General features: G+C 41.6%; 2 protein-coding genes across 4 annotated transcripts in view; one reads left to right on the forward strand and one right to left on the reverse strand.

Moving 5' to 3' along the window:
- The first annotated feature begins 3327 nt into the window (after nucleotides 1-3327).
- LOC104606110 (2-methoxy-6-polyprenyl-1,4-benzoquinol methylase, mitochondrial-like) lies at nucleotides 3328-10282 on the forward strand. The gene is made up of 8 exons (XM_010271199.3): nucleotides 3328-3513; nucleotides 4795-4921; nucleotides 5034-5095; nucleotides 7391-7549; nucleotides 7643-7787; nucleotides 8752-8823; nucleotides 9256-9364; nucleotides 9958-10282. The coding sequence occupies exons 1-8, from the start codon at nucleotides 3420-3422 to the stop codon at nucleotides 10057-10059; spliced, it is 870 nt and encodes a 289-aa protein (XP_010269501.1). The 5' UTR covers nucleotides 3328-3419; the 3' UTR covers nucleotides 10060-10282.
- A 1741-nt stretch (nucleotides 10283-12023) lies between these two features.
- Nucleotides 12024-15036, reverse strand: part of LOC104606193 (zinc ion binding protein) — a 32726-nt gene continuing 29713 nt past the window's right edge. For all 3 annotated transcript variants that reach the window (XM_088900503.1, XM_088900502.1, XM_010271321.2), the window contains one exon: nucleotides 12024-14549. In XM_088900503.1, the coding sequence (XP_088756629.1) occupies nucleotides 12595-14549 (1955 nt within the window). In that variant the 3' untranslated portion in view covers nucleotides 12024-12594. The remainder of the gene's footprint in view (nucleotides 14550-15036) is intronic.

The following is a 15036-nucleotide window of genomic DNA, read 5'->3' on the forward strand; positions in this document are numbered from 1 at the left end:
CGCGTCATCGTGAGGGTAGGGAACTCCTCGCGCGTCGTCTTCTGTGAAGAGGATTGGCTCTTCGGTCTTTGGCCTTTTCGGAGGGTTCCGCTCCTCGAGGACCGCTTCGCGAACTGAAGTCCGGTCTGCCGCCGATGTGCCCCCTGCTACCACTGAACCTCCCACAATTACGTGGATGGTTCCCCGAATTGGCCTCTCTGCCGGAGGCTGTCGCTGCATCGGTTCGGCAGGCCTGCTGCTAGTCTCGGGGGCATCCTTTTCGTGCTCGCCTGGCCGATCCGCTTTATTGCTATTATTGTTGTGCTGTACAAAGTTCCTTAAGTATCCGCGACGGATGAGCCCCTCTATTTCGTCTCGGAGGTTGTTGCACTGCTCGGTACTGTGACCATGGTCCCTATGGAAACTACAATACAAATTCTTGTTTCTTTCGTTCGGATTTCCCTTTAGGCGAGGTGGCCATTTCACGTACGGAGCGTCCTTAAGATCTCGGTCCGCCTCGTGTTCAGTGGCGTGTAATCCGTCCAAACTGGCAGGGGAGCTCGAAACGATTGGTTCGGTTTTGGGTCCCGGGCCGGGTTTTTTCGGTCGGCTGAGTTAGAGGGCTCGCCATCCCTCTTTCTTTTCTCGTTCCCGCCCTCGGTTCGCTGGTTGATTTCTTCCTCCGTCCTCATGAACTTGTCCGCGAGCTTGAGGAATTTGGCCATGGTCGCAGGCTGGTTGGCTACCATGTGCCATTTGAACTCCTTGTGCATGACCCCTCTTTTCGCTGCGGCGAGCTGCACCGCGGGGTCTAACCGCGGTATCTGTAAGCATGCTTCATTGAATCGTTTGATGTAGCCCCGTATGGGTTCTCCTTCCCTTTGGACTGCCCCGAAGATGCTTTCCTCTGCTCTGGGGCACCGTTTGCTGGTGACAAAGTGTGCAGTGAAGACCTGCACGAACTGAGCCCAACACTTTATTGAGCCGGGGGCCAGGTTCCTGTACCAAGTGCGGGCTACCCCCTTGAGGGTGGTGGTGAAAGCCATGCACATGCATGATTCGCTGGCTCTGGCGAGGTGCATTTGGGACTGGAAAGCGTCAACGTGGTCGTTGGGGTCGAAGGACCCGTCATACTTGTCTAGAGGCGGGAGCTTGAAATCTCTGGGTAGGAGGACTGCCAGGAGTTCTGACGCGAGGGGGGAAGGAACTGAGAGAATCGAGGCAACTCCTACCTCGTCCGAGCTCGCCTCGCCTTTGCCTCTGAGCTCTGATAGGACGCGGGTGGTGGTTCGTCGACCTCGGCGGTGCCTTCGCTGTTGAGTGGGCCTTGTATTGGCGCTGCTGGCCTCCGTGTTGCCGAGCTCGATGGGCCCGGAGTGCTGGTAGTCCGCTGCTGCCAGTGCACCGAATCGGTTTTCCACGAGTGGGAACTCCGGTTTGGAGCCCCGAGGTGCCGATCTCGCGGGCGAGGTTCCCGACCCGCTTGCGAGCTGCGAGGCGGGGATGACTTTTCTCTCTCTCCGGCCTGGCTGTTTGGGGGGATCTGGGGCCTGGAGGCCTTTCCTTGGTGGAGGCGTCCATCCTACGGAGAGGCCTTGATCGGCTTCGGAGCAGGGTGGCGAGGTGGGAGCAATGGTTGGTTCGGTGGCAGTTGGGAGAACTGCTGTTGATAGTGATACTGGGAGAGGTTGTGCAACACTTGGTGCTGGTGAAGCTGGTGTTGCTGGAATTGTTGCATCTGGGCTTGCATTGCCCGCATGCACTACATTAGGTCGTCCAACTGATTTTGGCTAGCTGCCAGGGGGACGGCGGTTGGTTCAGTGAGGGTAGTTTCGATGGGGAGCGGAAAGGGGATGTTTGTGGCAGGTAGGTTTGCAGGCGCCACTGCTTGTGGCGTATTCAGATTGGGAATTCCGTCCACCGAGAGGGGGATGGTGAACTGTCCAACACACACCACGGGAACTTGAGGCTGTTCCCCGGTGATGTTTGTCTCTATGCCGCGTCCGGCGTTGCTGGAGGAGGCCATGAGTATTGAGTTTTTCAAAGAAGAAGAAAGGGGTATGAAAGTTTTGGAGGGAGGCCTTTTGAAGTGTTTCCCATAGACGGCGCCAATTGATGATGCACAATCCGGCCGATCTTAGCTGTCAACGATCTTGCCTCTGAACTGAGTGGCAGGGACTTGAAACGGAAGGAGAAGAGAAGCTCCGGGGAGAACTCGGCGTAAGGGCTCCGAAGCTCAAGTTAGAGTCTTTCAAAGGCAAGATAGACCAGATAGCGCAAAAGTTAGCATACCTCGTTCCTGGGGGGTAGGAGCCTTTTATAGCCACCTCGCGCACTCACTTCCAGGCTTCCGTCAGATCGGGCATGATTACTTCTGAACCCCTGCCAGTTCGGATGTCATTTCCTCTGGCCGGACAGAACCGCCACTGCTCCTTTTGTTGGAGCCGTCTCTGCGGCTAGTGACGACGGTTGCAGGTGGCGGTAGCAGGAGGCCGTTTGAAGTGCGGCTGTCAGGCGTCAGATCCCAAATCAGTCAGGTGCGTCGCCCTTGGATACGGACGTCCTTGGTGTCGGGTACGTTTGGTCAGCCTGGTGTTTCGGAAGCGGTGTTAGAGTGGCGAGTGAGGTGTCTTGAGTTCGGTTTGGGGAGTGTTCCGAGCTGCCGTGGGTCAGCTTGGGTCATCTTTGTGAGGCTTGGGGCCCAGTATAGTTCGTGCTCCTTGCAGGGAGCTCGGGTTCTCAGTAGGGAGCTCGCTCTTAATAGGGAGCTTGGGTTCTCAGTAGGGAGCTCGCTCTTAATAGGGAGCTCGGAATCCCAGTAGGGAGCTCGCTCTTAATAGGGAGCTCGGACTCCTAGTAGGGAGCTCGCTCTTAATAGGGAGCTCGGGCTCCCAGTAGGGAGCTCGGGCTCCCAGTAGGGAGCTCGCTCTTAATAGGGAGCTCGGGCTCCCAGTAGGGAGCTCGAGTTCTTATTTAGGGAGCTCGGACCCTTAACAGGGAGCTTGCTCTTAATAGGGAGCTCGGACTCAGTAGAGAGCTCGGACTCTTGGTAGGGAGCTCGGACTCAGTAGAGCGGTCTGGAGTTCGGGCTCGGTAGTGAGCTTGGACTTGCTTCCGATGTTCGCTTCGGGCACTCTACTGTCCCGAGTTGCTTGCCTTTGCCACGTGTCGGGCGATTGCGAGGTCGGGCCAAATTTCCCTTCATCAATTCCCATTTCAATTTCCATACGAGGTTATGGAACAAATACAATTAGAATCAAACTCCAATTCCCGTCTCACCCAGAGTAATGTGATTCCGATTTTGATTGCATGGGATTTCGATTTTCAAAATCAATTCCCGTCCTGACCGCAAACCAAACAGATCCTAAGAAACTGTACAAAGCCCAGCAAGAGGTTTGCTGTTGTGCTGTAACCGGCAAGGGGTCCGAGTTGAAACAGCCATGGCGTTGAGAATGACTACGAGGAATATGGGGAGTAATCTCTCCTTCATGCTCTCTCGAACTTCTTTTCTGCACTCTCATGCTACCAGTTTTGGTACGTATTCTTTCTTCTTCTTTTTCTCTCTCGCCTTAAAGAAATGTTTGCTGAAGCCAATTGATTCTTTTGTTTCTTTTCCATTTTCTGTAGAAAAGCAAATGGAATTAGATTCATCTCTTCTCAGAAATGCTTCACAGATGTATATAAGAATGATTTAAGAATCGAGCAGCCAAAATTGCAATTTGGTGTATTCAATATTTGAAGGATCTCATAAGTCTTAAGTGAATTATTTGCCTATTCCGGATAACATTATGAAGACTTCGCTCTCCTGGTCGTTGTATTAGAAACATTTTTCTTTTTTCTTCCCAGATTATAGTTTTCAAATATTCGGGACTTCTAAAGGATACCCATTTCTTTGTTTTCTGTATATGTGGTGATTGTCATGTGTTTAGTTTCAATTACTATTCTATTTTAGAAAAAAATGCGAGAGCAATAAACAGAAATTAGCTACGCTCTGCATTTGAATTATGCATCTACTTTTGATCCAACACAAATGCTGAGAGGAGAAACCGTACCATGAGTTGAGCTTTCTTTAACGTCTCAAACAAGGGGAAAGAGAGTTTAAGCCTTCTTTCTTTGTTAATTTTTAAGGTGCATGGATGCGTTCTGAGGTCATTTCAAATTTCTAACGTTGATAAAAATAGAGAAGTGCATTAGAGTTGGGCAAACCTCAGTCATATGAAAGAGCAAGAACCCATATTTTATCAGCATGATTTTGTGACATGGCTCAAACTTCTTTTCTTTCTAAATTCGGAGGAAAGAAATACCTAGTTTCTTAGTTTTTCGTGAGAATAATAATGCACCATGTAACACAACAGCTTGTAGTGGATCTCTGATTATTGAAGATTTTATGCAGCTAACTTTATTTTAATGGAATAAAAATGCTTACATAACTATTTTTTCCTTTGCTCCCTTATTTCATCTTCTTTGTGGGGTGGTAAGAAATTTCTACTTGGTTGGAAATATATATATATATATATATATATATATACATTCATGTTTGGTAACAAGATAAACTAATGGGTGTTTCCTATTTACTTGATGCACTTCTAAATATTTAGATATATGTTTCATGCAAGAAGGCCTTTAAGCTTATAGACGAGACTACAAGACTTATGCCCCTTTGCTCAAGGGTATTATCTGAAAGTGTTTGGTGTTTCCTATTATTCATTATCCATAAAAATTAAAATTAGTTCCTCCTTAAATTTTCTGCAAATCAGCCTGTTTCTTATTTAAAACTTTTAACTTATAGTAACTAAACTGAGTTATGTTTTGCAGGATTCAAGGAAGTAAAGGAAGAAGAAAAGAGTAAATTGGTCGGTAATGTTTTCAGCAGTGTTGCTCAAAACTATGATCTTATGAATGATTTAATGAGTGCCGGGTTACATAGATTATGGAAAGATAGGTTAGATTCTTTATGAAGTACCTGGATTGCATCTTAAGTTCTTAATGTATAATGTATTCTTTAGTTGTCTGCATTTTTTTATATTTCTTTTGTCAAATATATTTTTTTTCAGGTTGGTTTCCAAACTGCATCCATTTCCTGGAATGAAGCATCTAGATGTGGCTGGTGGAACAGGTTAGCTTACTTTGTGTGACCATTTAGGTAGACAAATTAAAAGATTTGTATGGACAAAGAAAACGTAGAGGAAGAAAACAATCTTTTACTATTAAATAAGTAAAACAAAGGCAGTTTAGTAAAAAATAAAACAGGAAAAAGAAAAAGAAAGTAGAATAGAAATGGAATCAGAGCAAGGTCCACAAGCAATTCACCTTGGAAAGCCATGATTTGCTTCCAGTCTTCTCCCCACTTATCAGATATGATTTGAATTCTGGCAATTGCATAAAATTCTGGGAACAAACTTGGGTGGGGAATGTTCCACGTAAGGACCAGTTTCCTTCTTTGTATGCTCTCTCTAACTTTAAAAATAAGCCAATTTCTTTTTTCATCACCCCTTCCTCCTCCAGTCTTAGGTTTTGGTGGAACCTGGGCTTGAGGAGGGCTGTGAGGGACTTTGACTTCCACAGTGTTTTGAGCCTCCTTGACCTTCTATAATGTTTTCATTGACCCCTCTAAGGTGGACTCTAGAACTTGGACCCTAACCCCCATGGGCTCTTTTTCCTATGCTTCCTTCTTCAAAGTCTTATGTCAGTCCACCAGTCCTACAACCTCCCCTTTCCCGGTTAATGAGGTTTGGTGCAAACCAATTCCTCCTAGGGTCGGTAGTTTTTGTTGGGAAGCCTATCTAGAAAGATTCAATACTGGTGATTTGCTTCAAAAGAAGAGACCCAATACATGCTTGTCACCTCATTGGTGTGTTCTCTACAAAGTGGATGGGGAGACTAATTTTCACTTACTGGTGTCATGCCAATTTGGGAATGGGCTTTTTCTCTTTTTGGGCACTAGTAGAACCCTCCATCAGATTTGCAGAGCCTATTTTCCCCTTCTTTTTTCAGGTGGCACATGAAAAGGGGAAGGACTATGTGGAGAGGACTGAGGGTTGCAGTATGCTGGTCTTTATGGGAAGAACGAAATCTTAGAATCTTCTCGGAAGAAGAGAGAGGGACTGAAGAATCGAGGGTTGTGATCCATGTTAGGGTTGTATAGTGGCTGAAATCTTTAGAGCTATTCACAGACTACACAATGGATGACATGTTGAGGAAGTGGGGTGAGATTGCAAACTGCATGAAGTCCAAATCAGTTGTGAAGGTGTCTTGGACCCCCCACCTGCTAGATTCCTAAAATTGAACTTTGATGGGAGCTGTAGGGGGAATCTTGGACAATCAGGGATTGGGGGTGTTTTTAGGGATGAGAACGGGGTCTTTTCTGCCATGTTCTCAGGTCCAATTGGAGTGGGGGATTCTCTTAGAGCTGAGATCTTGGCAGTTATGGAAGGAGTTTAGAAAGCTAAGGAGATGGATGTTAGAAAACTCATAATTGAAGGGGACTTGGAGGTGGTGATAGGGTGGTTGAGGAAAGACCACTGTGGATTATAGAAATACAACAATGAGAGGAGAAAATTCAAGTGGCTGGTCCGGGAAATGGAAATCAGGATGAGTTGGGTTAAAAGAACAGCTAACTCTGTAGCTGATGGGCTAGCTAAACAGGGGATAGAAAAGGATGTAATGTTTTGGGCTAAGTTGTAACTAAATTGCTTCTTCTTTTCCTTTTCTTTCTTTGAGGACTTAAGTTGTTTTTGGAAGATAAGAGTGTTTGTCTTCCTTGCTGTAACTATTCTTGTGATATTTTAATAAAATTGCTGAAGTTGTTATTGATAAAAAAAAAAAGAAATGAAATAAACATTGAATAAGTCCTTTGTCATGGGTTGCAGTGCTTTCAATCCCACAATCTCTGTTGTTCAATTCACAATTGTGTGGGTGACCATAAGTTATTCGTGTTTGTAAAATGACAATCTGGATCTTTCAAATGCTATGGGAGTTTTTAAAAAATTCACCCCTCTACACAACTGCTTGCTATGGCATTGGCTTTTTAAATATTATGGCTCTACTTTATTTTTGATCAGAAGAACCTAACGTTGCTAATGTGCTTGGACAAAACTTGCGTTGTCATCCCTAACATCTGATTCATCCTCGCCCCGAGCTTTCCAATTTCATTTGGAAATAATGTGCAATCTATGGATAGGATAGAAATTAAATATAGTTCCAAACTATTTCAGCACTACTGAACATTAAAGAAAAAGAAGGTAGGAAATTAAGTATTGGTCTTTATAAAGGAACAAATTGATGCTCTGTATCTTGCTTGTACTCCTGATATTACCCCAGGTGAATGGGGCCATGCAAATGGATATATCACGAGTTTCTGTCCAATTATTTCTTTGATATTTTTGGATTGAAAATTTCTTTGATTTTGCAGGGGATGTTGCATTCAGGATTATTGACACTATTAACAGCGTCAGTAGAACAGCCATTCAGGATGGTCTTGAAGATGAACTACGGAATGAAACTCGAGTTTATGTATGTGACATCAACCCAAACATGCTTAATGTTGGAAAAAAGCGGGCTGTAGAGAGAGGTAAAGTATAACAAATTATCTCAAATATCAAAATTTTGTTCATATATGACCTGTTCTTGAATAAGACTGAAATTCATATTCTGATGTATCCAGGGCTTGGAGAAGACCCTTCCATTATATGTGTGGAAGGAAATGCAGAAACCTTGAGTTTTGAAGATGGTTCAATGGATGGTTATACAATTGCTTTTGGAATTAGGAATGTCACACACATAGATAAAGCTCTTGCTGAAGCGTACAGGTAATCCCTGGTATTATTTCTATTTAAACTCTGGACCAGTAATGCAGTAATTGCTGAAATGGATAATTGGATAAGTAGTTCTGCAATGTGCACCAATACTAGTAGAAATGGATTCTGATGTTCCTGACACCACACAAAACTTGATAAGTGAGATGACCACATGAAACTGAGAGAAGGGGAAAGCTAAGAACTTCTTCAGAAGAGAAAAGTCTGCATCTTCCCTAACTAATGCGAACCTGTAACACATGTAAGAAGAGAAAGGACCCACAAATGGATAGATCCAGACTTTGGTTTTGTTGACATCTATGTGATGTCGTGGGTTATGAAGGAATTGACATCCATATGTTTTCTCCCAGTCCATAAATATGGGACCAATCAAATACTTCTCATTTGGTTTTGTTGCCTTCTTAATAGGTCATAGGAGAGATCCATCTTGTGGGTTTCCTAGTATTCCATCATGATCCCTTGCTAGTAAGTGCATAGTAACCATACAATGACCGGCTTTCTTCTTTTTCCTTTTACTTATTTTGGGCCATGACAAACATCTTCTCTCACCATCTGAAAGAATAACTCAATGGTTATGGTCCATTGGGTTGACCATTCAAACCAGAAGACCTCAGCTGAGACTGGTCTAGTGGTCATTCCCAACACTCTCGCATGCATATGTGCCTATGGTATGGGTATATAATATGATACTTCTTCAGAGGATACCAATGTGCATCGCTTAATAAATAAATTTCTTGGGATTCTTATTAGAAGTTGGAGAGAATATTTTCCAAAACCAAGGATGACATACATCAGATATTGAGTCTGTCTTGAGTAGCTAAGCCATTCCACCAAATCTTTTGTTAAGTTTTTTAGACAACTTTATTTCTTTAATAATTTCTGATGATTGTAAAATCTGTGCTTTATTTCATTTATTCTCATGTGAGTGTTGGTGTTTTTTGCCTTCTTTTATTTTCAGAGTACTAAAACGAGGAGGAAGATTCCTTTGCCTTGAGCTGAGTCATGTTGATACACCTATCTTTAAGGAGTTGTAAGCATCTCTGACCTAATTAAGAGGTTAACCCCAGCAATCGAGCATATAGCATAAATAAATTAAGCCAAGTGCTTGGGTTTCTGTGCAGTTTTGTATAATAATATGACAAATCAAGGTGGTGGACTAAGGCCTGCAGTGTCTTTGTTTTTTAATAAAATGTTTTTGATGGTAGATTTGTAACAATGCACGGGCAAAGCATCCACTGGCCACATGCTTACCTAGGTGTATTTGGTTTATTGAATCCTCTAAAATGGGGGAAACCTGTAACGGACTGAGCTTGCTTTCTATAAAACGTAAAAGATAATTTGCATAAACAATTGGAACTTGATTCTATTCTATCCCCTTGCCTGATGAAACTTCTTAGTTCTGCTTCTTTGTATGTTCTCATCTACCCTTATCACTTTTAGAATTTTCCTATTTCTTCTGCAGATACGATTACTACTCATTTTCGGTTATTCCGGCAATAGGAGAGCTTGTTGCAGGGGATCGAGCGTCTTACCAGTACTTGGTAGAGAGCATCCGCCGGTTTCCCTCCCAGGTTAATCCTGAATTCCTTGATACACTGCATTCCCTTTCACAGGCATGCACATTTTCACATGCATTATACGATGTGCAAGCTATCTACATATTTATTTCTGTTATTCCGTAGAATGTATCAATGTAATGAACATTGAAATAACAAGTTAGCTAGAATTAAGGACCCATTGAAGGAAGTTGATATTTATGAATGTCATACACCATTAGGGGCCTTTTCCCCCCAAAGAAAATGTCGGAGCCATGGTGAGCAGCAGCCAACAAAGATTGTACTCCCATTTTATTACACCTTTTATTTTTTCTGTTTCTCCTTCTAGAGTTATGCATACGATAACTGGCTGTATTGACTGCTCTCCATGAGAGTCTCTAGAGTTAATACATCATCCATGGCCTCGTTCACACATTTCACAGCCAAGAAAATCTCTTCCTCACTTCAACCAGGATTTTTTTCCCATTCCCATTACTAGAACAGTAAATTGGAGCTCTAGTCTGAGCTCTTCTTGTCACAGGCAGATGTTGGGGCCCATGTTTTTGTCCTTTCATCTTATATAATCTCTTTTTTTTTTCTTTTTGATTTTGGATGTTCTTCAAGTGCAGGGAATGTTTGCTTCTATGATTGCAGAAGCTGGGTTTCAGAAGGTTGAATATGAAAATCTCGTAGGAGGTGTTGTTGCCATCCATTCTGGATTGAAATTTTAGTGGTGTCAAGTTCTATGAAGGCTTGCCCTCAATCCGGCTTGTTTATCTGTATGCTAGTTTCCAGCAGAAGGAATTTTTGTTGACAAAGGAGTATTAATTGGTTTTCCATTTGCTACTACTTCAGCTCCTGACATAAGAGCAATATATATATATATGTATACACCCTTTTGAAATATTTTGGTTAGAGTAACGGGTCATTATCCTGTATTTATAATTCCTTGAATAACGGTCCCAGTGCTTCATTTTTTAAGCGTCCTATAGTCGAATTCATTAAGTTGGTTCCTTCAAATAAGGTGTTAATATGCAACCAAAAAGAAATAAATAATGATAATGCATTCACATGATCAATTTAGCCTGTGGCTCTCCCTTTTCTTTTCAACAATAGGTATGACCTGAGCTTTCGCCCTTGGCCATTTCTCTGTTACAACTCACAACCAAAGGTTTTTACTCTTTACTTTCAAATGGAACGGTTCCTCCTACTGCAATATAGTGGGTTGGCCATTCGATTGGTCCAGGCTGAGAATAAATCACTAAGGTATGCGGACTACTTGATAACAGAGGAGATTTTAAATATTTAATTTGCAGTTGGGTGTGTCTCTAATTTTGCAGGATTAGCAGGGCTTTGGGTGTAGCAATGGCTTTCTACACGTCAATAATCTGGTTCTTCCTTTGGAGTCTAATTAGTAGTCTCAGTTCTGAAGATATACTTAAAACAATGGTAGAATTAGGGCTGCAATTTGCAAATGGATGGAATTGAATCAGGTATAGGCGGATCCAAATTTTATTCGTTTATACTCAAATACAAACTAATCTTATCCATTGGATTCATATCAGATTTGGATTAAATTTGGATTGCAATTGAATATTGAATAGTGTAAATAAATTAAATTAAAATGATTAAAATATTATATAGGAAAAATCTATGATGCCGGAAAGGCTTTGACTAATCACAATCCCCATGAATTTTGATGAAAATCCACCTGATTGGTACTTTCATGATGCTGGTTGATTGGTTGTAAGTTTTTCTAAGATCATGTCTTTCCAGCATCATAGTTGAACCTTATTAGTGATAAAATGAACTAAAGATGACTGGTTTTATTTCATGAACAAAATGAATTTAGAAATTACTTCTATCAATGACAATGGTGAGAAGGGGAAATGTGAATCCACCATAAGCAAATTTGGAAAGCTGAATTTCACATGGGCTAAAACTTACCTGCAGTTTGAAAGATCCCTTGAAGTACCCTTAAGTTTTCTAATCATAAATATATATATATAGTAAACATTGTCAATGATAAAATTTGTGATTTTGTAATTGTTACATTTTGTATTTCAATAATAATTCAAAACTTATATTACCTTATTGATTAAATTTGTAGATTATTGTAACATAAAACTTATTATAACTTATCATTTGCTCACTTCCCAAGGGGGAAAAGGAGCAGAAAATGTGAAAGTAGAAATTGAGAAACATGGGGAAAAGAAGAGAAGCAGGTCCGCTAGTCAAGGTTAGAATATTAAAACCTTCTTCCCATAGCAGTTTGTGCTTTGACGTGGCAAATTATAAATGGAGGAATGAAAATGGGCTTTTGTAGTGTGCCTATCGAGAAAATGGGATTGAAAATAGGCCCTATTTTTTTGACAGCAAGTAAAGTTTGAGGGGTCTAGAAAAGTTGATCAATTTTTTCCCATGTTTACTTTACGATAAACGTGGGTCCCAAAATAGGACATAAAAGTTGAGGATCATCTTTTATAAAGAATGTAGCTGGATAACACCTTTTCAAGTACCATTTATCCGAGAGTAAATGCATTTACCCAAGGTATAACATCAACCCGCCATAAGAGTATAACAAACTAACGTCCTCAAATGTCATAGGAGTTTCCTACAAAGAAAACGCCATAACAGTATAAAAAACGAAATTGTTTCTTATCAGACCAATTACAAATGTATTAGACGGAAGAAGTATTAAAAGAAAGAATATTATTTGCCTGTTTCAAGAAAAAATCAAGAAACCTGTTCTGGTTAACTCAAGATTCATCCACCACTTACAATATAAAATTATACAAGTCTTTATATACACATTAAGACAATTGACAGCACCAATAGTTGTTAGCTTGAATTCCAATGTGACGCGTATAGGAGCATACCATCATGAATGGAGAAAGCTCACATTTTAAAAGTGTAGTGTGCCGATACAAATCATGAACCATCGAATAGGAACCGATACTTGTCACGCCCGTTTACAACTCGCAAGGAAAATAAGAGCTTCACAGTTTCGCAGCACCATCTCATCCTCCATTTTACACCGCTGCAATATAGGATATATATTATATAATCTGCATCAGAAAACCATGGAACAGTTTGGTTTCCACTAGCTTGAACTGAAATACCACCTCTAACAGTTTCCGATTAGCAGTGACGATTACAATCTGTTAGATATATCCCGCATGTCTGCTCTTTCATTCATTAAACTACACATTGTATATATCAACAGAAGCACATGTACTCTCAATTCTATGCCCAGAACCCTAAATTCAGACACAAATTTGGCTGGATTCAGCTCCAACATCCATTCTGTCCCCTTTAGCATTATCTCCTGAATCTTCGCCACAAACAACATCATCACCTTCTACAAGGTCAACTACTTGCTGGCCTAAAGAAACTGTCCTTGTCGGAGTCTGGATAGAATGTCCTGACACAGTTTCTGCAGCAACATCATTAGAAATGTCATTGCAACTTGCTACTAGGCTGCTTCTATCGCTATGACAACCTCCACCTGCAATTCCATCTTGAACCTCACATCTAGTTGGACTGGAATCGGGAGAAGGCTTCTCATTTATGCCCTCACTTTTATTTGTTAAATCTCCTCCATTCATCACTTTGCCAGGATCTCTCTCCAAAATATTATCACAAACACTAGTACCACTGGCTACATTGTCAACACGTGTCTCATGTTCAGCAGACCTTGACCGTGAAAGAGAGTTTTGGATTGAATTGGGGCATACATCCATCATGCTGCCATTTTCCTCTGCTGCATAACTACAAATGCCGTCACTTTCTAACCAGTTAATTACATCGTCTTGATGATATTCGTCTGACAAACGACCTCGAACCCCAGCTACTGTGCAAGCATTACTAACAGATTGTAGACTTGCATTCATGCCTGGGATCTCATTCTGTAAATCTCTGTGCCCATTTTCTGAGATCTGATCCATGGACTCAACACTGTTTATTGGTTCTGGCACAGTAAAAACAGATCTTGGCTGAGAAGTCTCAATGGATTGGGGGTTGACATCTATTGTATCACCAGTAACAGTTGGGTTGGCAAGATTGCTGCAAACACCATTACTTACCATACATGGGTCAAAAGCCCTCGATGTTGAACAGGGAGTCTCTGTGAATTTTGGATCCACATCCATCATGCTGCCAGTGGTGCTTCCCTCAACATTACCATGATGGTTCTTGTCAACCACCTTGTCATGAAAAGCCACATTTAATACCTCATCTTGAGTCCCATTCCTAATTGTAGAAGCATTACCATTGGAAAAATGATCATTAGTAGATGTGACCACATCAAGAGGTAATAATTCAGATGGGGAGGCACAGATTGATAATGGATCAACATCCATCTCAGTGGAAGCAATTATTTCCTGTGCACTCTCACTGCAGAAGCCATTTTCACAAGCTACCCCATTAGTCACATCATCACTACTCAGATCACCTACAACATTCTCCTCATCATCTCCATCTTCAGCAGGATTCTCATTACAACTTAATATTTTCTTGCTTGCACATTGGCTCTCATTTATTAAATTTGCATGTTTACAAGCAGAATGTTTATTTTGAGTTTGTTTCTCAACAGGAGGCACATCGACCCTGCCATTTTCTGGCTGAACCAATGCATTCAGTTGCATCTGTACAAAAATGGCTAGAGAAACTGCATGATCCCGAATCAGAGAATCATGTGGTGGACAATGAAGTATATTAATTAGAGTCTGGTTGTACTCAAAGAGGCTGATAGATGACACAGCAGAACTCCTATCACGGCAGACCTTACTCACCTTAATCACATGTTTACAGAGATTGCCCATCTGTGACCAATTGCAATCACATATTGCAAATTCAGAACCAGGATTGTGAACAACATGAGCCATCCCCTTATTATGCTGGCTAAGTACCTTTGCACATCTACCTTCTAAAACAACATCTGCATCTGTAATCTCCAGTGCTTGGCGCCAGGATGTTAAACCACTCATCCACTCATTTTTTCTATATCGACCAAAGTCATCCTTCCCTGAATACTCATCAAGCCAGAAGTATGAATGCACCTTGGTACCCAACTTATCAACTAACCAGTCAGTACGTTGATAAACGCTTGGATTCTTCTCATTAAACAATCTGAGTTTCAGTTGATGATGGTAATATTCCATTGCTGCCGAAGTCTCTTGGCTGGCAAGTGGAAGAGTCTTCAATGCAGTAGTCCACAACCCTAAGGAAAAAAGAGAGAGACAGAAAACCTGCTTAACAACACATGTAGATACAAAATTAGCATAATTAAGACAACTAGAAGTCAGTATGCTTTGGCACCTGCAAGGAAAAACTCTATATTTCACTCTCAAACCATTACTATGACCTGTCTAACTATTAGCCCATGCCCAGCTTAACTAGTACGCCACATGTTAGACAGACCATACTAAAATGTACTGAAACTAGATAATACTAATAATCTGATCACATTATGATTACCCACTCAAACAACTGAAAATAATATTGTTCACAGTTAAGAAAAAAAAAACAAATTTAAATCAGTTGAATTTTCAAATCAGCATACTGCAGGGATTATGCTTCATGCCCCGTTTAAGGGAGTCCACCAATTGAAGGGCTGCAATTATGGTTTATTTGGTAGAAGTTGTTCTGGCAGGTTCAGTAGTCATGCCTTCCAAGAAAATAAGAAACTACAAGAGATAAAATCTAAC

This window comes from Nelumbo nucifera, chromosome 3 (assembly GCF_055504915.1).
Source record: "Nelumbo nucifera cultivar China Antique chromosome 3, China Antique-T2T, whole genome shotgun sequence".
Lineage (NCBI taxonomy): Eukaryota > Viridiplantae > Streptophyta > Magnoliopsida > Proteales > Nelumbonaceae > Nelumbo > Nelumbo nucifera.

Bases quoted from the DNA above. Each gene is read 5' to 3' on its own strand.
- LOC104606110 (XM_010271199.3), top strand. From the start codon at position 3,420: ATGGCGTTGAGAATGACTACGAGGAATATGGGGAGTAATCTCTCCTTC. The intron at 7,788-8,751 runs GTAATCCCTGGT...TTTTATTTTCAG, and splicing joins GCTCTTGCTGAAGCGTACAG to AGTACTAAAACGAGGAGGAA. The intron at 8,824-9,255 runs GTAAGCATCTCT...TTTCTTCTGCAG, and splicing joins ACACCTATCTTTAAGGAGTT to ATACGATTACTACTCATTTT.